This window comes from Terrapene carolina, unplaced genomic scaffold (assembly GCF_002925995.2).
Source record: "Terrapene carolina triunguis isolate 2854851 unplaced genomic scaffold, T_m_triunguis-2.0 Scaffold50839, whole genome shotgun sequence".
Classification (NCBI taxonomy): domain Eukaryota; kingdom Metazoa; phylum Chordata; order Testudines; family Emydidae; genus Terrapene; species Terrapene triunguis.
Genome location: NW_020715190.1, coordinates 7,612 through 23,745, shown reverse-complemented (window position 1 = coordinate 23,745; position 16,134 = coordinate 7,612). Strand labels below are relative to the sequence as shown.

Below are 16,134 nucleotides of genomic sequence, written 5' to 3'. Positions count from 1 at the left end.
CCTGGTCCTAATACCCTACGAACACCCTAAAAGGTGTTGGAACTAATTCAGCTCAGGGTCTCCTGGGAGGTGCTGAACACCCTTAACTCTTATTGACTTCAACGGGAGCTCTGGGCGCTCAGCCCCCGGCAGGATCGGAGCACGACAGAGTAGCCACTGAGTGATCAAATGACTCAAATGGCAGTGAGAAAGCTAGTCCCTGAATGGTGGGGATCTGCAGGGAGTGTCGCTGACACTCATAGCACAGCCAGTTCATTTTACATTTCATTGAAATGGCTGCAATTCGCTGGGCCAACGCCCCAGCTGCGTGCACCAATGTTGTTAAAGTATGGGACACATTAATGATGGAAAAAATGACAAGGCTGCGAAGAGGTTCCTGCAGCGCTGATGTTAACACGTGGTTCTACATCACCTACTCAGTGTTACTACCCAGCTTGCCATGATTCCTGGGCCTGCCGCACTCACAAGAGCTAAGTTTATTAGTTTTCACTAATGAAGCTTATTCATAGGCTCCAATAGATCGGAGGGGGGAGGGAGTACAGACTGCCCTGGTCAATAATGTGAGGTCTATGGACCATTTTCATAGCTGTATACCCATAATTCAGACCAATATAATAGAATCATTGACTCTCAGGGTGGGAAGGGACCTCAGGAGGTCATCTAGAATATCAGGGTTTGGAAGGGACCTCAGGAGGTCATGTAGTCCAACCCCCTGCTCAAAGCAGGACCAATCCCCAACTAAATCATCCCAGCCAGGGCTTTGTCAAGCTGGGCCTTAAAAACCTCTAAGGATGGAGAGTCCACCACCTCCCTAGGGAACCCATTCCATTCCATATCTAGCTATTCATTTTGTTCCAAAAGTTCCTTCTAGCAAATTTTCCAAAGGAAATGTTTTCCACTGGAAAATGCCGAGCCCATTAAATGGAAACATTTTTTGGGGGAATGTATCGATTTTGTCAGCATTTTTATGGGAAATTACCCAAACCTTTCATTTTGAGTTGAATGTTATGATACTATAATTGACAATGTAATATAAAAGTTGAAATGGTTCTACTAATATATAATATGGTCAAAATGATAAAGGCAAGAGTTTGGAATAGTTCATTTTGTGAAAAATGAGGCGATTTGGACTTTTGGTCCCTCTTTGGGGCTAAATGAAATTTTGAAATCTCAGATTTTCCTGCAGTTGGGAATTGAGCAGTTCTGGTTTTTTGAGTAACTCTTCTCACTTCCTGGCCCAGGGGAGAGGGCACCATAGCAACTTCTGACATAAAAATGGATAGAACCATGCTTTCAACGAAGCATTAATCGTGCTCTGGGTTAGCACAGCATGCCTGGCAAGGCAAGGGTGGACCTTGCATTCTCCTTAGAGTTGCAAAAAAAAGGCACAGCCCGGATTCTGCACTGTGTACAACTGTTTGGTGCCGCACCTCCGGCAGACCATGCACCTAAAACGAGCATTAGGCCTCAGCGTACAAGGGCACAGCACCAGTGGACGCCTATGCCACCTCCCTCCCTGCTGCTGATGCAGGGGGCATGGCCAGGGGTCCTTTATGTCTGACAGATCGCCTGCTACTGTATCATCCATTTGGCAGGTCTGTATGCCAGGAGACCGGCTCAGTGCACAGCAGTCCTAGGGGTAGGGGAGTAGTGTCCCCTTCTAACACACCGGGCACTTGTTGGCCCAGAAGGAGGATTGAGCCTGATCTGTTTCTCCTTTCAAGTGACTCCATAACTAGTCAATGTGCGTGGGGTCACGTATTTACACAAACACGTAAAAAATCAAGCAGTCTCCCGGCTGCACTGTGAAATGCTCTTACTTCGCTCTGTTGGTTTGGATATCAGCAGCTAAACAGGAACTGTGGGTCTCATATTTGTATTCGCCTTTATCAGAAGGTTTCCCCCTCCCACTCCCGCCTCCACCAAAGGATCCAGCTCACGCTGCTGGGGGAAGCTGCCAGTGTTTGCTTGGTGCGCAACAAACATCGATTCCTGAGAATACTGATGCATTTCATCAGGGTGAAACCTACGACGGCAGCTTTTTAGAGTGACAAAGGCAGAAGTCATGGGCTTGACCCATGGTTCCTCAGTTTTCAGGCAAATTGGGCTGTGCATGTACGTTTTAGAGCACTTTGTTAATTAAAGGCGGGTCATTTGGGTGTGTGTGGAGGGGCTTTATCTCAGGAGACCCTTGACTGCATGGTCCCAACTTTGCACCCTAAAGCTCTTTTCAAGGTAATCTGTCTAAGCATGTACATTCGGGAGTACTTTGAGACAGGTCACTTGGGAGGAGAATGTGTCTGGGGAGCCTGCCTGATCAAATCACCCCAAATTTACGCCACAAACTCTACCCCAGGCTCTCTAACGGCACACCAAATTTCAAGATGATCTGAATGCGCCTGTCAATTTTAGAGCACTGTAACCAATGGTCTTGAAACTGACATGCTCCTGTACTGGATCTGGGTTGCAGCAGCCTGCATAGCACTTTATGCAGCCAGTCTAATAACTCTGGAAATATTACAATCAGCAGCTGGCTTTTGGTGTCCTTCACGAGATGAGATCAGGGGATGTCTACTGATGTCAATTTATGTGGCTCCTGCATATATGTACCTCTCATTCCAGCTCTGGGCATAAATCAGAACCAGAACATCTTAGAGGCTGGTCATTTTTTCAGTGGGGGGAGGGGGAGGAGGCTATATCTGCTGATCCACTGTACCAAATGACCCCAAATTTGCTCACCAACTCTATTCCTGGCTCTCATGGGCACAGCAATTTTCAAGACCTAGGCTGTTCTCAGTGGTGGCAGATGACAGAACAAGGAGTAATGGTCTCAAGTTGCAGTGGGGGAGGTTCAGGTTGGATATTAGGAAAAACTTTTTCACTAGGAGGGTGGTGAAGCACTGGAATGGGTTACCTAGGGAGGTGGTGGAATCTCCATCCTTAGAGGTTTTTAAGGTCAGACTTGACGAAGCCCTGGCTGGGATGATTTAGTTGGTGTTGGTCCTGCTTTGAGCAGGGGGCTGGACTAGATGACCTCCTGAGGTCCCTTCCAACCCTGATATTCTATGATTCTATGTGCATTTTACAGTGCTTTGAAAAACTGGCTCTGAAACAGAAAGCTTCATTCAATCTTAACTATGCTATCACTCCTGCATAATCTAGCCCCAGTATTTATCTCATCTGAGCCCACAGGCTGACAGTGTTTGCCGGATGGAGCAGTGTTTCCTTTTATTCGTGCCTGACTGTGGGCCACTTTTGCCTGATGTTTTGATCGCCAGGCACAAAAGGATTGTTTTTCATTGTACCCTCTGTGATTTCCAATCCTTGTTCCAGTTCTGTGCTTTATGCTTTCTCGTCCTTCTTTATTCTCTTACAAGCAGTATTCACCCTGAGCGGTGTCCTTATCTGGTGTGTTACACTAGAGACAGAGATGCTGCATGATCAGCATTCTGCCCGGCAGTTGCACTGTCACAGGATGACCAAATGGCCCAGTCACTAACTCAGGTCAGATTGTTTGAGGGGAGAAATAGTCCTGAAAGTAAAAGAATTGTGGGAGGGGACTGCTCTTTCCTAAATGTGAGGCCACCAGGGAGCCTGCCCCCCAGCTGCTGACGAGTTCCAGGCCATTCTGTCCAATCCAGGCTGTTTTGGAGATTCCAGCCTAGCTCCACTGGGCCCTTAGACAGTGACACTGATTGCAGCCCAAAGTGTCAGCATCCAGGAAATGATACACCCCCTGACCAGCCAGACATGGAAAACTGTGGGCCTGCTTCTATTTTACACTGATCTAATGCCAATCATTGCCTTCGCTGGAGTTCTTCCTGATGTACCCCAGTGTAAGAGAATGCAGAATCAGGCCCAAATATACAGCCAAACCTGGCCTATGAATTGATCACAGCTCAGCCTAATTTACTTACAGTGGTTATCAGCATGACCCGGAAACAACCCCATGCTCCTCTTGTGGGTATCCTCATCTTCCGGGCTCATGTCTTCTGTCTCCCACTGGCTGGATACCTTGAAGAAGTTGCTACAGACTCCATAGGCGCAGCACTGGTAGGCATAGGGCACTTCTAGGATTCTACGGAGGGGAAAAGCAGGTCTCTTAGCTACTTCATGTGGACTGTGTTGGAATTGCAAGCTATCGCTTGAAGAGTGGGGAGAGTTTCCTGCTTGCAGGCAATGGGGCTCTATAGCAAAGCCTGCAATGTGGGTCAGCCTGGAAAGAGGCAGCTTAAAAGCCAGGTTGGGAGAGTTGTGCCTTAGGGAGCAGCCTGTTTTTGTTCTCTCTGCTTTTTGGATTCTTGTGTGTTATCGTTCTGGAGTCCAAGAAACAACGTTATGTTACGTTGCAACCTTTCAGTGAGGTTTCTCTGTGTGTGTGTGCTGAGAATGTAACACGTCACTGTTCGTGAAACCAAGGGCCTGATTTCCCATTGCCCTACGCTCGGTGCAGTCAGTGCAAAATGCGACTAAACCAGGATGGGGGGCGCTCTGCATCCTTTGCCCTGCTGTAAGTGACTCAGGCAGCACAGGGCAGGAGTAGGTGGGTGTCCTGTTCCTGAACCGATTAGTACACATGTCCAGGATCCAAAGAACAAGTTAAAAGCAAGTATTTAACCTCACAGCAAGCTGAGGACATTGTGACAACATGGCTAAGTGTCATGCGCGTACTTCCCAGCTTCACCTTGCTTTACAAGTAATAACTCATGACTCCCCTTGGGAGCCAGATGGCTGAGTGCTACCCTCCCTGGCCCTCAAGCAGGTGCCTGTGTCTTGGGGGGTGTATTTTTACCCTTTTTGCCGACTGTTTGGAAGGTGCACAAACTACAGAGCCGCCCTGGGGCAGTCTGCTACTGGAGCACCTCACGCTGTGGCTTGGTTGTGCCTCTCACCTGAGTGACCTTCCAGTATGTGGAGTAGCTTGTTCTTCTGAAAATGCAACTTAGGATCCCAGTCCTCAGGCCAGGCCTCCACTGTGCCCTCAGCCCACAGCGTGTCACCCAACACCGGCTGGATGCTCAGCTCCCATTACAGTCCCTAGATGATGCCCCAGTGCTACCTGCACCTGCCCAGGCTCTTGAGAACATTGCATGTGCACCTCACTTTGGCGGAGGCATCGAGACGGTAGCTATCCAGCATGGTGATGGACTCACCAAAAACTCTGAGGATGAGGGGGACTCGGGCACAGGGGTTAGATTAGAATCAGAAGTCGGGGATACCCCAACTAGCTCTGCCAGCCCTATGGCCCTGGGTCATGCCCTGCCAGCCCACTCAAGGAAGCCTAGCTATGTTTCTCGAATTCAGCGAGATACCTGAATGCAGCTGACTGCTAATCAGAAGCAGGGCCAGTAATTACATCCTGTATTACAAGGTCAATTAAACTGCAGCTGAATATCATCAGAGTTAAATATCAGGGCTATCAGGCTGAAATGGCACTTCCACCACTGACAGCAAATGCCTGCTTCGTTTCTGGAAGCCAGTAAAGCCTGGCAATCCAGTCGAGACAGTCTTCAGTTTTTCCGGCAGTTAAGGTCTTTTGACAGGATTAGTAAATCTGGGGAAACTCTATAGTCTAAAAATATGGTTTCGTTTTAAGTTACCAAACATTTCTGGCCGAGCCCCGGGAGGCGATGGGAACTCTGTATACAGATCTGCTTCCTGTTGTAAACTCCAGATTAAATCCTATTACCAAAAGGTGGTAAGAAAGTGAAGATCCTTAGGAGGTGGCTAAGAACTGTTTCCAGATGCCCCCATCAGAAAGGGCAGCAATTAGGATTGATACGGTCTCTCTAGCACTGGCAAGCCGATGTTTTGGAAAGATCAGTGGGTGCACAGGCTGAGTCTGAGTCGAAGGCCCACCTTCCCCATGTCAGTTACACCGATGTAAATCCAAACCAGCTAAATGGACATCACTAGGGTTAGTCTGGATTCACACCATTGCCTGGGAGAGCTGAATTTGGCCCAATGTCACTGCATGGTATTAGCCTGCATGTCAGGACATGGGATATAACAAGCCATCCAATTTTTCTGGGCTACCTCTTGGGAAACAGCCACAGAACAGGATGCTGCTATAACAAGGCAGGGATCAAGAGAGAGAGAGCCTCTGGGGTCACATTGACGAGGCAGATTTAAAAGGCAGTGTGCGGCTTATCCCCACCAATCCCTCAGCTGCAAACACCAACATTTTTAAAAACGGCCTCTGATGCTGGCAGCCTCCATTTTTGGAAGCCCAACTTGAGACACTTTGGGTCTGATTTGCATAGGTACCGAGACCCCGTGGCTCCAGCTTGGAGCATACACCACCTCTGAAAACCACCCAATAACAAGGACTCCCCAAATCAGAGGCCACTTTTGAAAAATGCTGGCCTTCACCTCCGAGTCAGGGCATGAATGTGGCTCGGACACGAGCCACAGCTCACTGTGACAAGGGGACGGCGCTAAGAACTCACTGCTAACATAGGTGCTGAGGGTCGCCAGCGCCGCTGGGAACACAAAGCCGGCATTCCCAGTGCAGAGGTGGCCTCGGTGCCTTATGCAGCATTGTCTTGTTTAGCTGCTTAATGTGACCCCTTCGGGCGGCTCATTAATCCATAGCAGACAAGACCCGGCCACACAAACAGCGTTTACTGAAGGAAAGCTGGATGTCATTAGCTAGAACTGGCTTCTGAGAATGTTTTCCGCTCAGAGACGCCCCAGGCTCACGCCCCTGGCTTCACGAGCTCTGCTTGTGTGTGTGTTTGGCGGATGTGAGCAATGGGACGTTAAGCGGAACATCGGTTTCCCACGGAAGGCTCGGAAGGATGGATGCGGAGTGTTAGCATGAAGCTGGGCTTTCTCGACCTGCCGGCCTGGAAGAATGGCAGGAAAATGTCCAGTAAACAAGGAGAGCAGGAGTCTGATTGAAATAAACAAATAAAGGCCCATTGGCGAGACCCACATGGAGCTCGGAGGATAAAGGTGAACCAGGCACCCAGAGCCAAACCATACCTCATCTTAGGGAAGCTTTCTTTGCTGAAGGGTTCAGACAGCGCTGGGTTGCCTTGGAGCTTCAGATGGGTCAGTCCACCCAAACCATTCAGCGGCAGGGTTACCAGCTGGTTGTCGGTCAAATCTCTGTTGTAGTGAAAAGAAGGAGGGGCAGCAGGATTAGGGGTTTGCTGATCAGAGGTGTGTTAACCAAGAGAGGCTGGACAGCTCTGCAGATGGCCCATGGTCATCTTGACCTGGCGGATGTCCAAAATATGATACTGAAATGGAGAGGGCAGGAAGTGTTGCTGGGCGCTGACTGGGGGCCAGTCCCAATTTGGGGATGAATGAAAAGATACAGCAATCATTAGGGGAGTGCCGTCGCCAGGGGTGCCGAGGGGCCATGGCCCTCCCACTTGTTGAAAGTGGACAGGCCTGGGCCATCCCCTTTTCGCCACAGGCCTAGCCCCTGCCCCTCCTCTTCCCCCTGAGGCCCTGCCCCCCGGCAAGGCCAGAAGCTGGAGCCCGGTCGGGGTAAGAGCTGTGTGGGCAGCTGTGGCAAGCCGTGGACCCTCCACCTGCCCTGGTTGGGAGTGCTGGGGGTGGGGACACAGGCCAGGGGCTGCTCTCAGGCCCCCCCACCCCAGGCAGGTGGAGGGGCCTGGGCTTCCCGGTTCAGCGCCAGCTTCCGGCTTGGCCAGGGGGCGGGGCCTTGGGGGGTAGAGGAGGGGCAGGGCCACAGAGTGGGCGGGGCCTTGTTGCCTCCCACTATTAGGAAGACTCCGTCACTGCTGGCCATTGCTGTAAGCTCTACTTTGGTTTTCTACCTTGCTCTCGTAATCATGGTATTAGAATGCCTTGATCTGCTCCCCCGCTCCCATCATCCATCACTTCCCATTTTCTTGAGGTCTTATAAATTAGACGATTTTCTGGGTTTGGGTCTTGGAAGGCCAATTAGCGTGGCAAAGCACTATCTCTGGTATTTTCCACATGACATCAAAAGTAGGGTCCTACCCCTGATTGCAATCACGTACTCAGTTTGCTGACGCTCTGCCCATACATTAGCTTCAGCTATAGGGTGAAGTCTTTCGTTCATCCCCTGATCAGCTACAGCATGGACAGCCGCAGCCCAAGCGTACTCATCCTGCCCTGTTAACGCGGCTCAGTCCTGACCTAGGGTGAGACTTTGCCTCAGCTCTCTAGTGAAGGGGTCAGAGTGTGTCCCATTCAAACTCAGCCCTTGGCCCCCTGCTCAGGCTGCTACCCAGCAATTCTGGGGACTGGACACCTGTCCGTTAGCAACAGAGACCAACGGATCTTTGCACGTAAGCTACTGAATGGTCATCAGACGATGATGACTTTTGGTCAATACCCATCCCCTGATACGTTTAGACTGGTGAGCTATCACTAGCTTCACGGCAGGATCATGGCATGGAAGAAGGCTGAATAAGAAGAGGAAGGCCCCAGATCCTCAAAAGTATTTAGGATCCTAACTCCCAACGAAAGCAACCTTTGAGGAGCGGGGTCTAAGTCCCGTGTTGATATAGCATCCACGCTGATCATTAGCAAAAGGTGTCTAGGGAAAATATGGACCCCATGGGAGGTAAATGGGCAGGGACCTTGAGGGTTTGTGCCTATCTCTGCAGCATGGGGTGCAGGTCACTTGCTATGCTCATCTGAGTATCTCACCAAATCCAATCCCTGCCATTGTAGGCCTTGGGCACTGGTGCACCTTGGTCCCTCCTATTCTCTGCCTGTGGCACATAACAGTTGAGTCCCCTGAGGGCAGTAATACCTTGTTTTAATTCTGGTTGTGGAGCTTGGGATGGAGGTGGCTGGGTGGTGTTTAGTGGCCTGTGATTCACAGGAGGTCAGACTGGATGATTTGTGTGTCCCTTCCGGACTTAAACTCTGTGACTCTTTCTGGAGCTTCAAGATTTCACTTGAGAGGCACGTTCAGGTGCATGTGTTTTCATGAGCACCACAGCAACCATGCAGGGCCCACCAAGGCATCCTGTCTGCCAGTCTGTCTGTGTGGGCATTTATACCACACTCATCACTGGCGTGTGTGAGCATCTTTGCCCAGCCCCCTTTCTGCGAGGGAACCTGAGGTCCCCACAACAGCACTTTCCTTGTCCCACTGCAGGAGTAATCTCGAAGCAACTTACAGCTTGGTGAGCGAGTGGAGGGTCGCAAAGGCCTCCGGATGAATCGACTGGATGTAATTCCAACTCAGGTCTCTGCAAGGCAAGTACATGGCGGTGAGAGGGGCTGAGGAGAATGGTGGGGTGCCTGTGAATGGGGAAGCTATCGAGATTGGTAGGCCAAGATGTGAAACCCAGCCACTACCCCTTCAAATCTCAATGTCCAAGCTCCCCTGGTCCTCACCACGCCCTGGGGAGACCCCTCTCTTACTGAGGAAGGCCAAATTCTCATCAGCCCAGACCGGATCCCCAGTAAAACCTCTTGAGTCCCCTCTGCTGGCATGTGCATTCTCCTTTTCCTCTCCCCATGTCCCTTCTTCCCTCCCTCCATTCTCCCCCAGGCTGCTGGGACTCTGGGTGTTATCACTGAATGTCCTGGGCTCTCTCTCAGCAAGGAAGCCATCCGAAATCAAGCCAGATCCGTACCCCCTGGAGCTTTGGAATCCAGCTCCGTTAGGGCGAAGGCTGCACAGCCCCTGTCAGGGCCCAAGTTGGCTGGCCCCTGAGGAAAGATTCCCCCCCCCCACCCGCCTTGAGTTTCTTTCTGCAAGTTTGGGGATTTTTGCATTGAAATACTAAACTCCGAGGTACTGGCAGCTCACGGCTTCCCCTTAGTGCCAAAGCAGCAGGCTACTGGCCCTGTACCCTCTGCTCCCGGTACAGTGACCCTACAGGGAGGCCCCCAGGAATGGGCAAGCAGGGCCGGAATCTGTAGGGCTCGGGTGTGCAAGTGTGTGCGAAGTGCTGGTGTGCACGCATTAGCATGCATGGCGCGAATGGATGGGGTTAGTGGGCAGTTGTGTGTCCGTATGAGTTTGTGTGTGTGTAGTTAGTACACATGGGATACAGTGGGTGAATGTGTGTGGTTAGTAGCTGTGGCATGTGTGGTGTACACTACAGCATCTGTGTGCAGTTGGTAGGTGTAGTAAGTAGTGTGCAAATGTGTGTGGTTAGTATGTGCAGGGTGTAGCGTCTGTGTGTTTGTGTAGTTAGTACAGGTGCTGCATAGTGTGCATATGTTTGTGTGTGATTAGCACGTGTGGTATTTCTGTGGGGTTAATATGTGTGGTTAGTGTATGTGATGTGTGTACGGAGGGCATCTGTGTATTTGTGGTGCACACATACATATATTAATGTGTGTGTTTTCTGCCCTGTGCTTCATTCACTTCCATTCACTATAACAGGACCGCTTGGAAATAGTGACCATAATATAACATTTAACATTCCTGTGGTGTGAAGAACACCTCAACAGCCCAACACTGTGGCATTTAATTTCAGAAAGGGGAACTATGCAAAAATGAGGGGGTTAGTTAAACAGAAATTAAAAGGTACAGTGACTAGACTGAAATCCTTGCAAGCTGCATGAACACTTTTCAAAGACATCGTAATAGAGGCCCAACTTAAATGTATACCCCAAATTAAAAAACATAGTAAAAGAACTAAAAAAGAGCCACTGTGGCTTAACAACCATGTAAAAGAAGCAGTGAGAGATAAAAAGGCATCTTTTAAAAAGTGGAAGTCAAATCTTAGTGAGGTAAATAGAAAGGAGCATAAACACTGCCAAATTAAGTGTAAAAATGTAATAAGAAAAGCCAAAGAGGAGTTTGAAGAACGGCTAGCCAAAAACTCAAAAGGTAATAACAAAATGTTTTTTAAGTACATCAGAAGCAGGAAGCCTGCTAAACAACCAGTGGGGCCCCTGGATGATGGAGATACAAAAGGAGCGCTTAAAGACGATAAAGTCATTGCGGAGAAACTAAATGAATTCTTTGCTTCAGTCTTCACGGCTGAGGATGTTAGGGAGATTCCCAAACCTGAGCTGTCCTTTGTAGGTGACAAATCTGAGGAATTGTTACAGGTTGAAGTGTCATTAGAGGAGGTTTTGGAATTAATTCATAAACTTAACAGTAACAAGTCACCGGGACCAGATGGCATTCACCCAAGAGTTCTGAAAGAACTCAAATGTGAAATTGCAGAACTATTAACTAGGTTTTGTAACCTGTCCTTCAAATCAGCTTCTGTACCCAATGACTGGAAGATAGCTAATGTAATGCCAATATTTAAAAAGGGGTCTAGAGGTGATCCCGGCAATTACAGACCGGTAAGTCTAACATCAGTACTGGGCAAATTAGTTGAAACAATAGTAAAGAATAAAATTGTCAGACACATAGAAGAACATAACTTGTTGGGCAAAAGTCGACATGGTTTCTGTAAAGGGAAATCATGTCTTACTAATCTATTAGAGTTCCTTGAAGGGATCAACAAACATGTGGACAAGGGGGAACCAGTGAACATAGTGTACTTAGATTTCCAGAAAGCCTTTGACAAGGTCCCTCACCAAAGGCTCTTACGTAAATTAAGCTGTCATGGGATAAGAGGGAAGATCCTTTCATGGATTGAGAACTGGTTAGAAGACAGAGAACAAAGGGTAGGAATTAATGGTAAATTCTCAGAATGGAGAGGGGTAACTAGTGGTGTTCCCCAAGGGTCAGGCCTAAGACCAGTCCTATTCAACTTATTCATAACTGATCTGGAGAAAGGAGTAAACAGTGAGGTTGCAAAGTTTGCAGACGATACTAAACTGCTCAAGATAGTTAAGACCAAAGCAGACTGCGAAGAACTTCAAAAAGATCTCACAAAACTAAGTGATTGGGCAATAAAATGGCAAATGAAATTTAATGTGGATAAATGTAAAGTAATGCACACTGGAAAAAATAACAACAACTATACATACAATATGATGGGGATTAATTTAGCTACAACTAAACAGGAAAAAGATCTCGGCGTCATCGTGGATAGTTCTCTGAAGATGTCCATGCAGTGTGCAGCGGCAGTCAAAAAAGCAAACAGGATGTTAGGAATCATTTAAAAAGGGATCGAGAATAAGACGGAGAATATCTTATTGCCCTTATATAAATCCATGGTACGCCCACATCTTGAATACTGCGTACAGATGTGGTCTCCTCATCTCAAAAAAGATATACTGGCATTAGAAAAGGTTCCGAAAAGGGCAACTAAAATGATTGGAGTTTGGAACGGGTCCCACATGAGGCAAGATTAAAGAGGCTAGGACTTTTCAGCTTGGAAAAGAGGAGACTAATGGGGGATATGATAGAGGTATATAAAATCATGAGTGGTGTGGAGAAAGTGAATAAGGAAAAGTTATTTACTTGTTCCCATAATATAAGAACTAGGGGCCACCAAATGAAATTAATGGGCAGCAGGTTTAAAACAAATAAAAGGAAGTTCTTCTTCACACAGAGCACAGTCAATCTGTGGAACTCCTTGCCTGAGGAGGTTGTGAAGGCTAGGACCATAACAGGGTTTAAAAGAGAACTAGATAAATTCATGGAGGTTAAGTCCATTAATGGCTATTAGCCAGGATGGGTAAGGAATGGTGTCCCTAGCCTCTGTTTGTCAGAGGGTGGAGATGGATGGCAAGAGAGAGATCACTTGATGATTACCTGTTAGGTTCACTCCCTCTGGGGCACCTGACAGTGGCCACTGTTGGCAGACAGGATACTGGGCTGGATGGACCTTTGGTCTGACCCAGTATGGTCATTCTTATGCACTGCCATTATTGGCATGATCTGCACCCAGCCACTGCCAGAGTCCATGAGTTCTCTGCCTGGAGCTGGTTTTCACCAGCTCAAAGGGCTTTTATCCCATGTGCCCGTATAGCCCTGTGGTCCATTGCTTCCCCTGGGCGGGTGTTTGGGACCCAAGAGCCAAGCAGTGCAAGCAAAGCTTTCAGGTCTGGGACTGCGTGAGCACCCTGCACACACCTGGCAGTGAGCCCACAGTTCCCCTTCCTCACAACAAAGAGCCCCGCAGTTTCCAGTGCCGGCGGAGCCAGAGCTGTACTCACATGGAGCGCAGGGCCGCGAGCTGCCCAAAGGTGTCTGCTCTGATTTCATGGATCCTGTTGTGCTGGAGGCCTCTGAAAAGACAGAGAGGCTGGCATGAGAGAGAGGATCTCTCCGGGCCCCCTGGCAGCAGAAGAAAGCTTGTCAACCCTGCTCTTATTTCAAGGGGTGAGCGGGTCAGGACACAAAGCAACCCAAACCCAGCCCTCTCCCAAGCACCACGCTGGGTCTCAGACAGCGTTCCCTTTCACACACACAACCCCCCACCCCCACAGCAAAAGAACCATCTGTCTGGGCTTGTCAAAGGCTCCCGCGTTCCCAGCCTTTCCGGGCCGCTGCTCCCATTCCATGCACCCTCCCACCATGGAGCTTGGGTGCTCCACAACAGTGCAAAGCTTGGAGGCGGTGAGTCAGAATGCGTGCCCCGAATGGCTCTTCGCTATAGGGCTAGACAGTGACTGACGCTAGCGTGAGAGTGAGTGTGTGTGTGTGTGTGTGCGCGCACACTCACTTGCAAGGAGCAGATTCAATCCAGCCCTTCACAAAGAGCCATTCAGAGGCGTGAGCTCTGACCCACCATCTCCAAATCCCATGCTTTGCACCCTCTTTAAGTCTCAGCCACGTACCATGTGCAAGCCCTATCCCTGCATTCCCCTGAATGCAATGACCACGCCCCCGGCAACCCAGGGCACAAGCCACCCAAGGGGGTGGGAAGGTATCATGGCCCTGGCTGGAGCCATGCTGCACTGGCTTATGGAACCATACACTCCCCATGCACTCCGGGAGGTGCGATCCTTTCACGGAGCTCTTCTCTGCACTGCCCACAAGACCAGCTCGTATTCGCAGCCCAGTCTGTCTCTAAGTCACACATTCAGAAAGGCCAGAGGAGCCATTCTGAGCATCTGCTCTGACTTGCTGCATAACCTCACCCAGGGATCCCTGCATCCAGCCCATAAGTTGCGGTCGAGCTAGAGCAGAGTTTCTAGATAGAGACACCCAATCTTGCTGTAAAGACTCCAGCTGATGAAGACTCCACCACGCCCCTAAGGGGAATCCATGCTTCACAAGCAATTCCATCTGTCCTGCTGTGAGTGGGCATCCTACCCTCCCTTCCTCTTGCCTACTGAAACACATTCAAGCATCTCATCTTCAGCTGTAATGCTTTGGAGGACTCACCCTCAGCCCTCATGTCTGTCTGCTCCCCTGCCAGGTCTCTGTGCTGTTCCCGAGCATCTCTTGGTTCAGGCTGTCTGCAGACTCAGGCAGACCCCATGACCGATTAAACTCAGTTTCTATTTTCAAGGTTTTCTCCCCAACCATAAAGGCTAGACACATATCATTTTAAATGAAAGGTCCGATTGTGGAGCACAGCTCTACGGCAAGTGGGTGAATTCCACAGCCAATTCTGCAGCTGTAGAATCGCAGGATACCTGGGCCCAAGGCAAATTCAATGGGATATAGGTACCTAACTCGCTTAGGCCCTTTTGAAAATCTTAACCTTAGCTACCATGGTGATAGGGGTCCTATTAATGCCATCGGCTGGAATAGATCAGAGGATGCTCAGATGGGGAATTAAACTTTATATGAAGTTAAAGCAGAGCTGAATGCAATCAAGCCCTTCTTTCTCCTTCTGGGGCTGGGATCTCTCCGGAGAAGGCTCCTTGTGGGTTAAGCTCCTTGGGGCAGGGAGCATCTCCTTGTTCTATGTTTGTACAGCACCTAGCACAACGGGCCTTGGTCCATGGCTGGGGTGACTATTCCACATAATAGGGATAGCTCAGTGGTTTGAGCATTGGCCTGCTAAATGCAGGGTTGTGAGTTCAATCCTTGAGGGCAGGACCGGCTCAAGGTACCAGCTTAACAAGCAGGTTCCTGGGGCAGCCAAGGGAGAGGGGCGGCACCTGTGGCAATTTGGGGACGGCAGGTCCCTCACTTCCTCTAGGAGCGAAGGACCTGCCGATCACAGCTTTTTTTTTTTTTTTTTCCCCCCCAATTGCCGCCGCTGATCGCGATCACGGCTTTTTTTTTTTTTTTTTGCTTGGGGCGGCAGAAATGCTGGAGCCGGCCCTGCTTGAGGGGGGGCCACGTAGGGATCTGGGGCAGAATCAGTACTTGGTCCTGCTAGTGAAGGCAGGGGGCTAGACTTGATGACGTTTCAGGGTCCCTTCCAGCTCTATGAGGTAGGTATATCTCCATATATAATAACACTAATTCTCAGTGCACCCCAGATGGTGCTGGGCCCTTAGCACAGCCTCTCTTGCTTATTTCAGGGGATCTGAGTCCAGTGTTAGTGAACTGAACTTTTCACCCCCAACATGGATTTGAGTCCTGGCAAAACCCCGGCTGAGTTTTTATCTCCTTGGATCTGGATCTCCCACGCCTTGCTCAGTCCCTCGGGTCTCCTCCGAGCCAGGACCGCCTCAAGAGGGCCCCCCGCCCCCGAACCAAGCTTTGAAGGAGGGAATCTCTCGACTCACATTTCTTCCAGCCGCTGGCACCTGTGGAAACTGGGCAGCTCCTCGATTTGATTGTGCGAGAGCTCGCTGTGGGAAAGGAATGCCACAGACATGGCAGGAGATTAAAAGCAAAGCAGGCCATCCCGAGAGCATTCTTGGAAAGCAGATATTGCTAAGGAGGGGAGCGGACTGACCTCGGGCCGTGCAGCTGGGGAAAGCAGGAAACCCCGGCACAGAGGCAGATCTGCTCTCCGCACACCTGACACTTGGCACTGATTTCCTCGTTCATTTCCTTGCATTGTGCACAGCTTGCTCAATGGCTCACCTGCTCACCCAGCCCCAGCGCAGCTCCATCCGTCACATACGAGCCGCTTCTACCGCTGGGGATTGGCTTTTCTTGAGGGGCAGGGCTGCGTAGCTCTCCCCACCCAGCCCCCGCCCCAGAGGCAGCGGCAACATTTGGGGAGGCCTGCATGAAGCCTTGCCTTTGCACAGACAGAGCAGGGAATTGTGCATGTCAAGGCTCCCCTCCTGCACCTGGGGATGGATGAGCGCGGCAGATGCACTTTCAGAGGCCAGGAGACATGTTAGCTCACAGGGTAGTCAGGGTGGTGGTGGTGGTGCCTGTTCTCAGGCACTGCA

At 49.9% G+C, this 16,134-nt stretch overlaps 1 protein-coding gene across 1 annotated transcript in view; it reads right to left on the bottom strand.

Annotated features, from left to right (window-relative positions):
* LOC113405783 (leucine-rich repeat-containing G-protein coupled receptor 6-like) overlaps positions 1 to 15,865 on the bottom strand; it is a 29,240-nt gene extending 13,375 nt beyond the window's left edge. Inside the window, exons 1-6 of the mRNA XM_026647036.1 lie at positions 15,818 to 15,865; positions 15,514 to 15,579; positions 13,039 to 13,110; positions 9,135 to 9,206; positions 6,988 to 7,113; positions 3,918 to 4,078 (exon numbers count right to left, since the gene is read on the bottom strand). Of these exons, the coding sequence (XP_026502821.1) occupies positions 3,918 to 4,078; positions 6,988 to 7,113; positions 9,135 to 9,206; positions 13,039 to 13,110; positions 15,514 to 15,579; positions 15,818 to 15,846 (526 nt within the window). The 5' untranslated portion in view covers positions 15,847 to 15,865. The remainder of the gene's footprint in view (positions 1 to 3,917; positions 4,079 to 6,987; positions 7,114 to 9,134; positions 9,207 to 13,038; positions 13,111 to 15,513; positions 15,580 to 15,817) is intronic.
* Between the last annotated feature and the right edge of the window lie 269 nt (positions 15,866 to 16,134).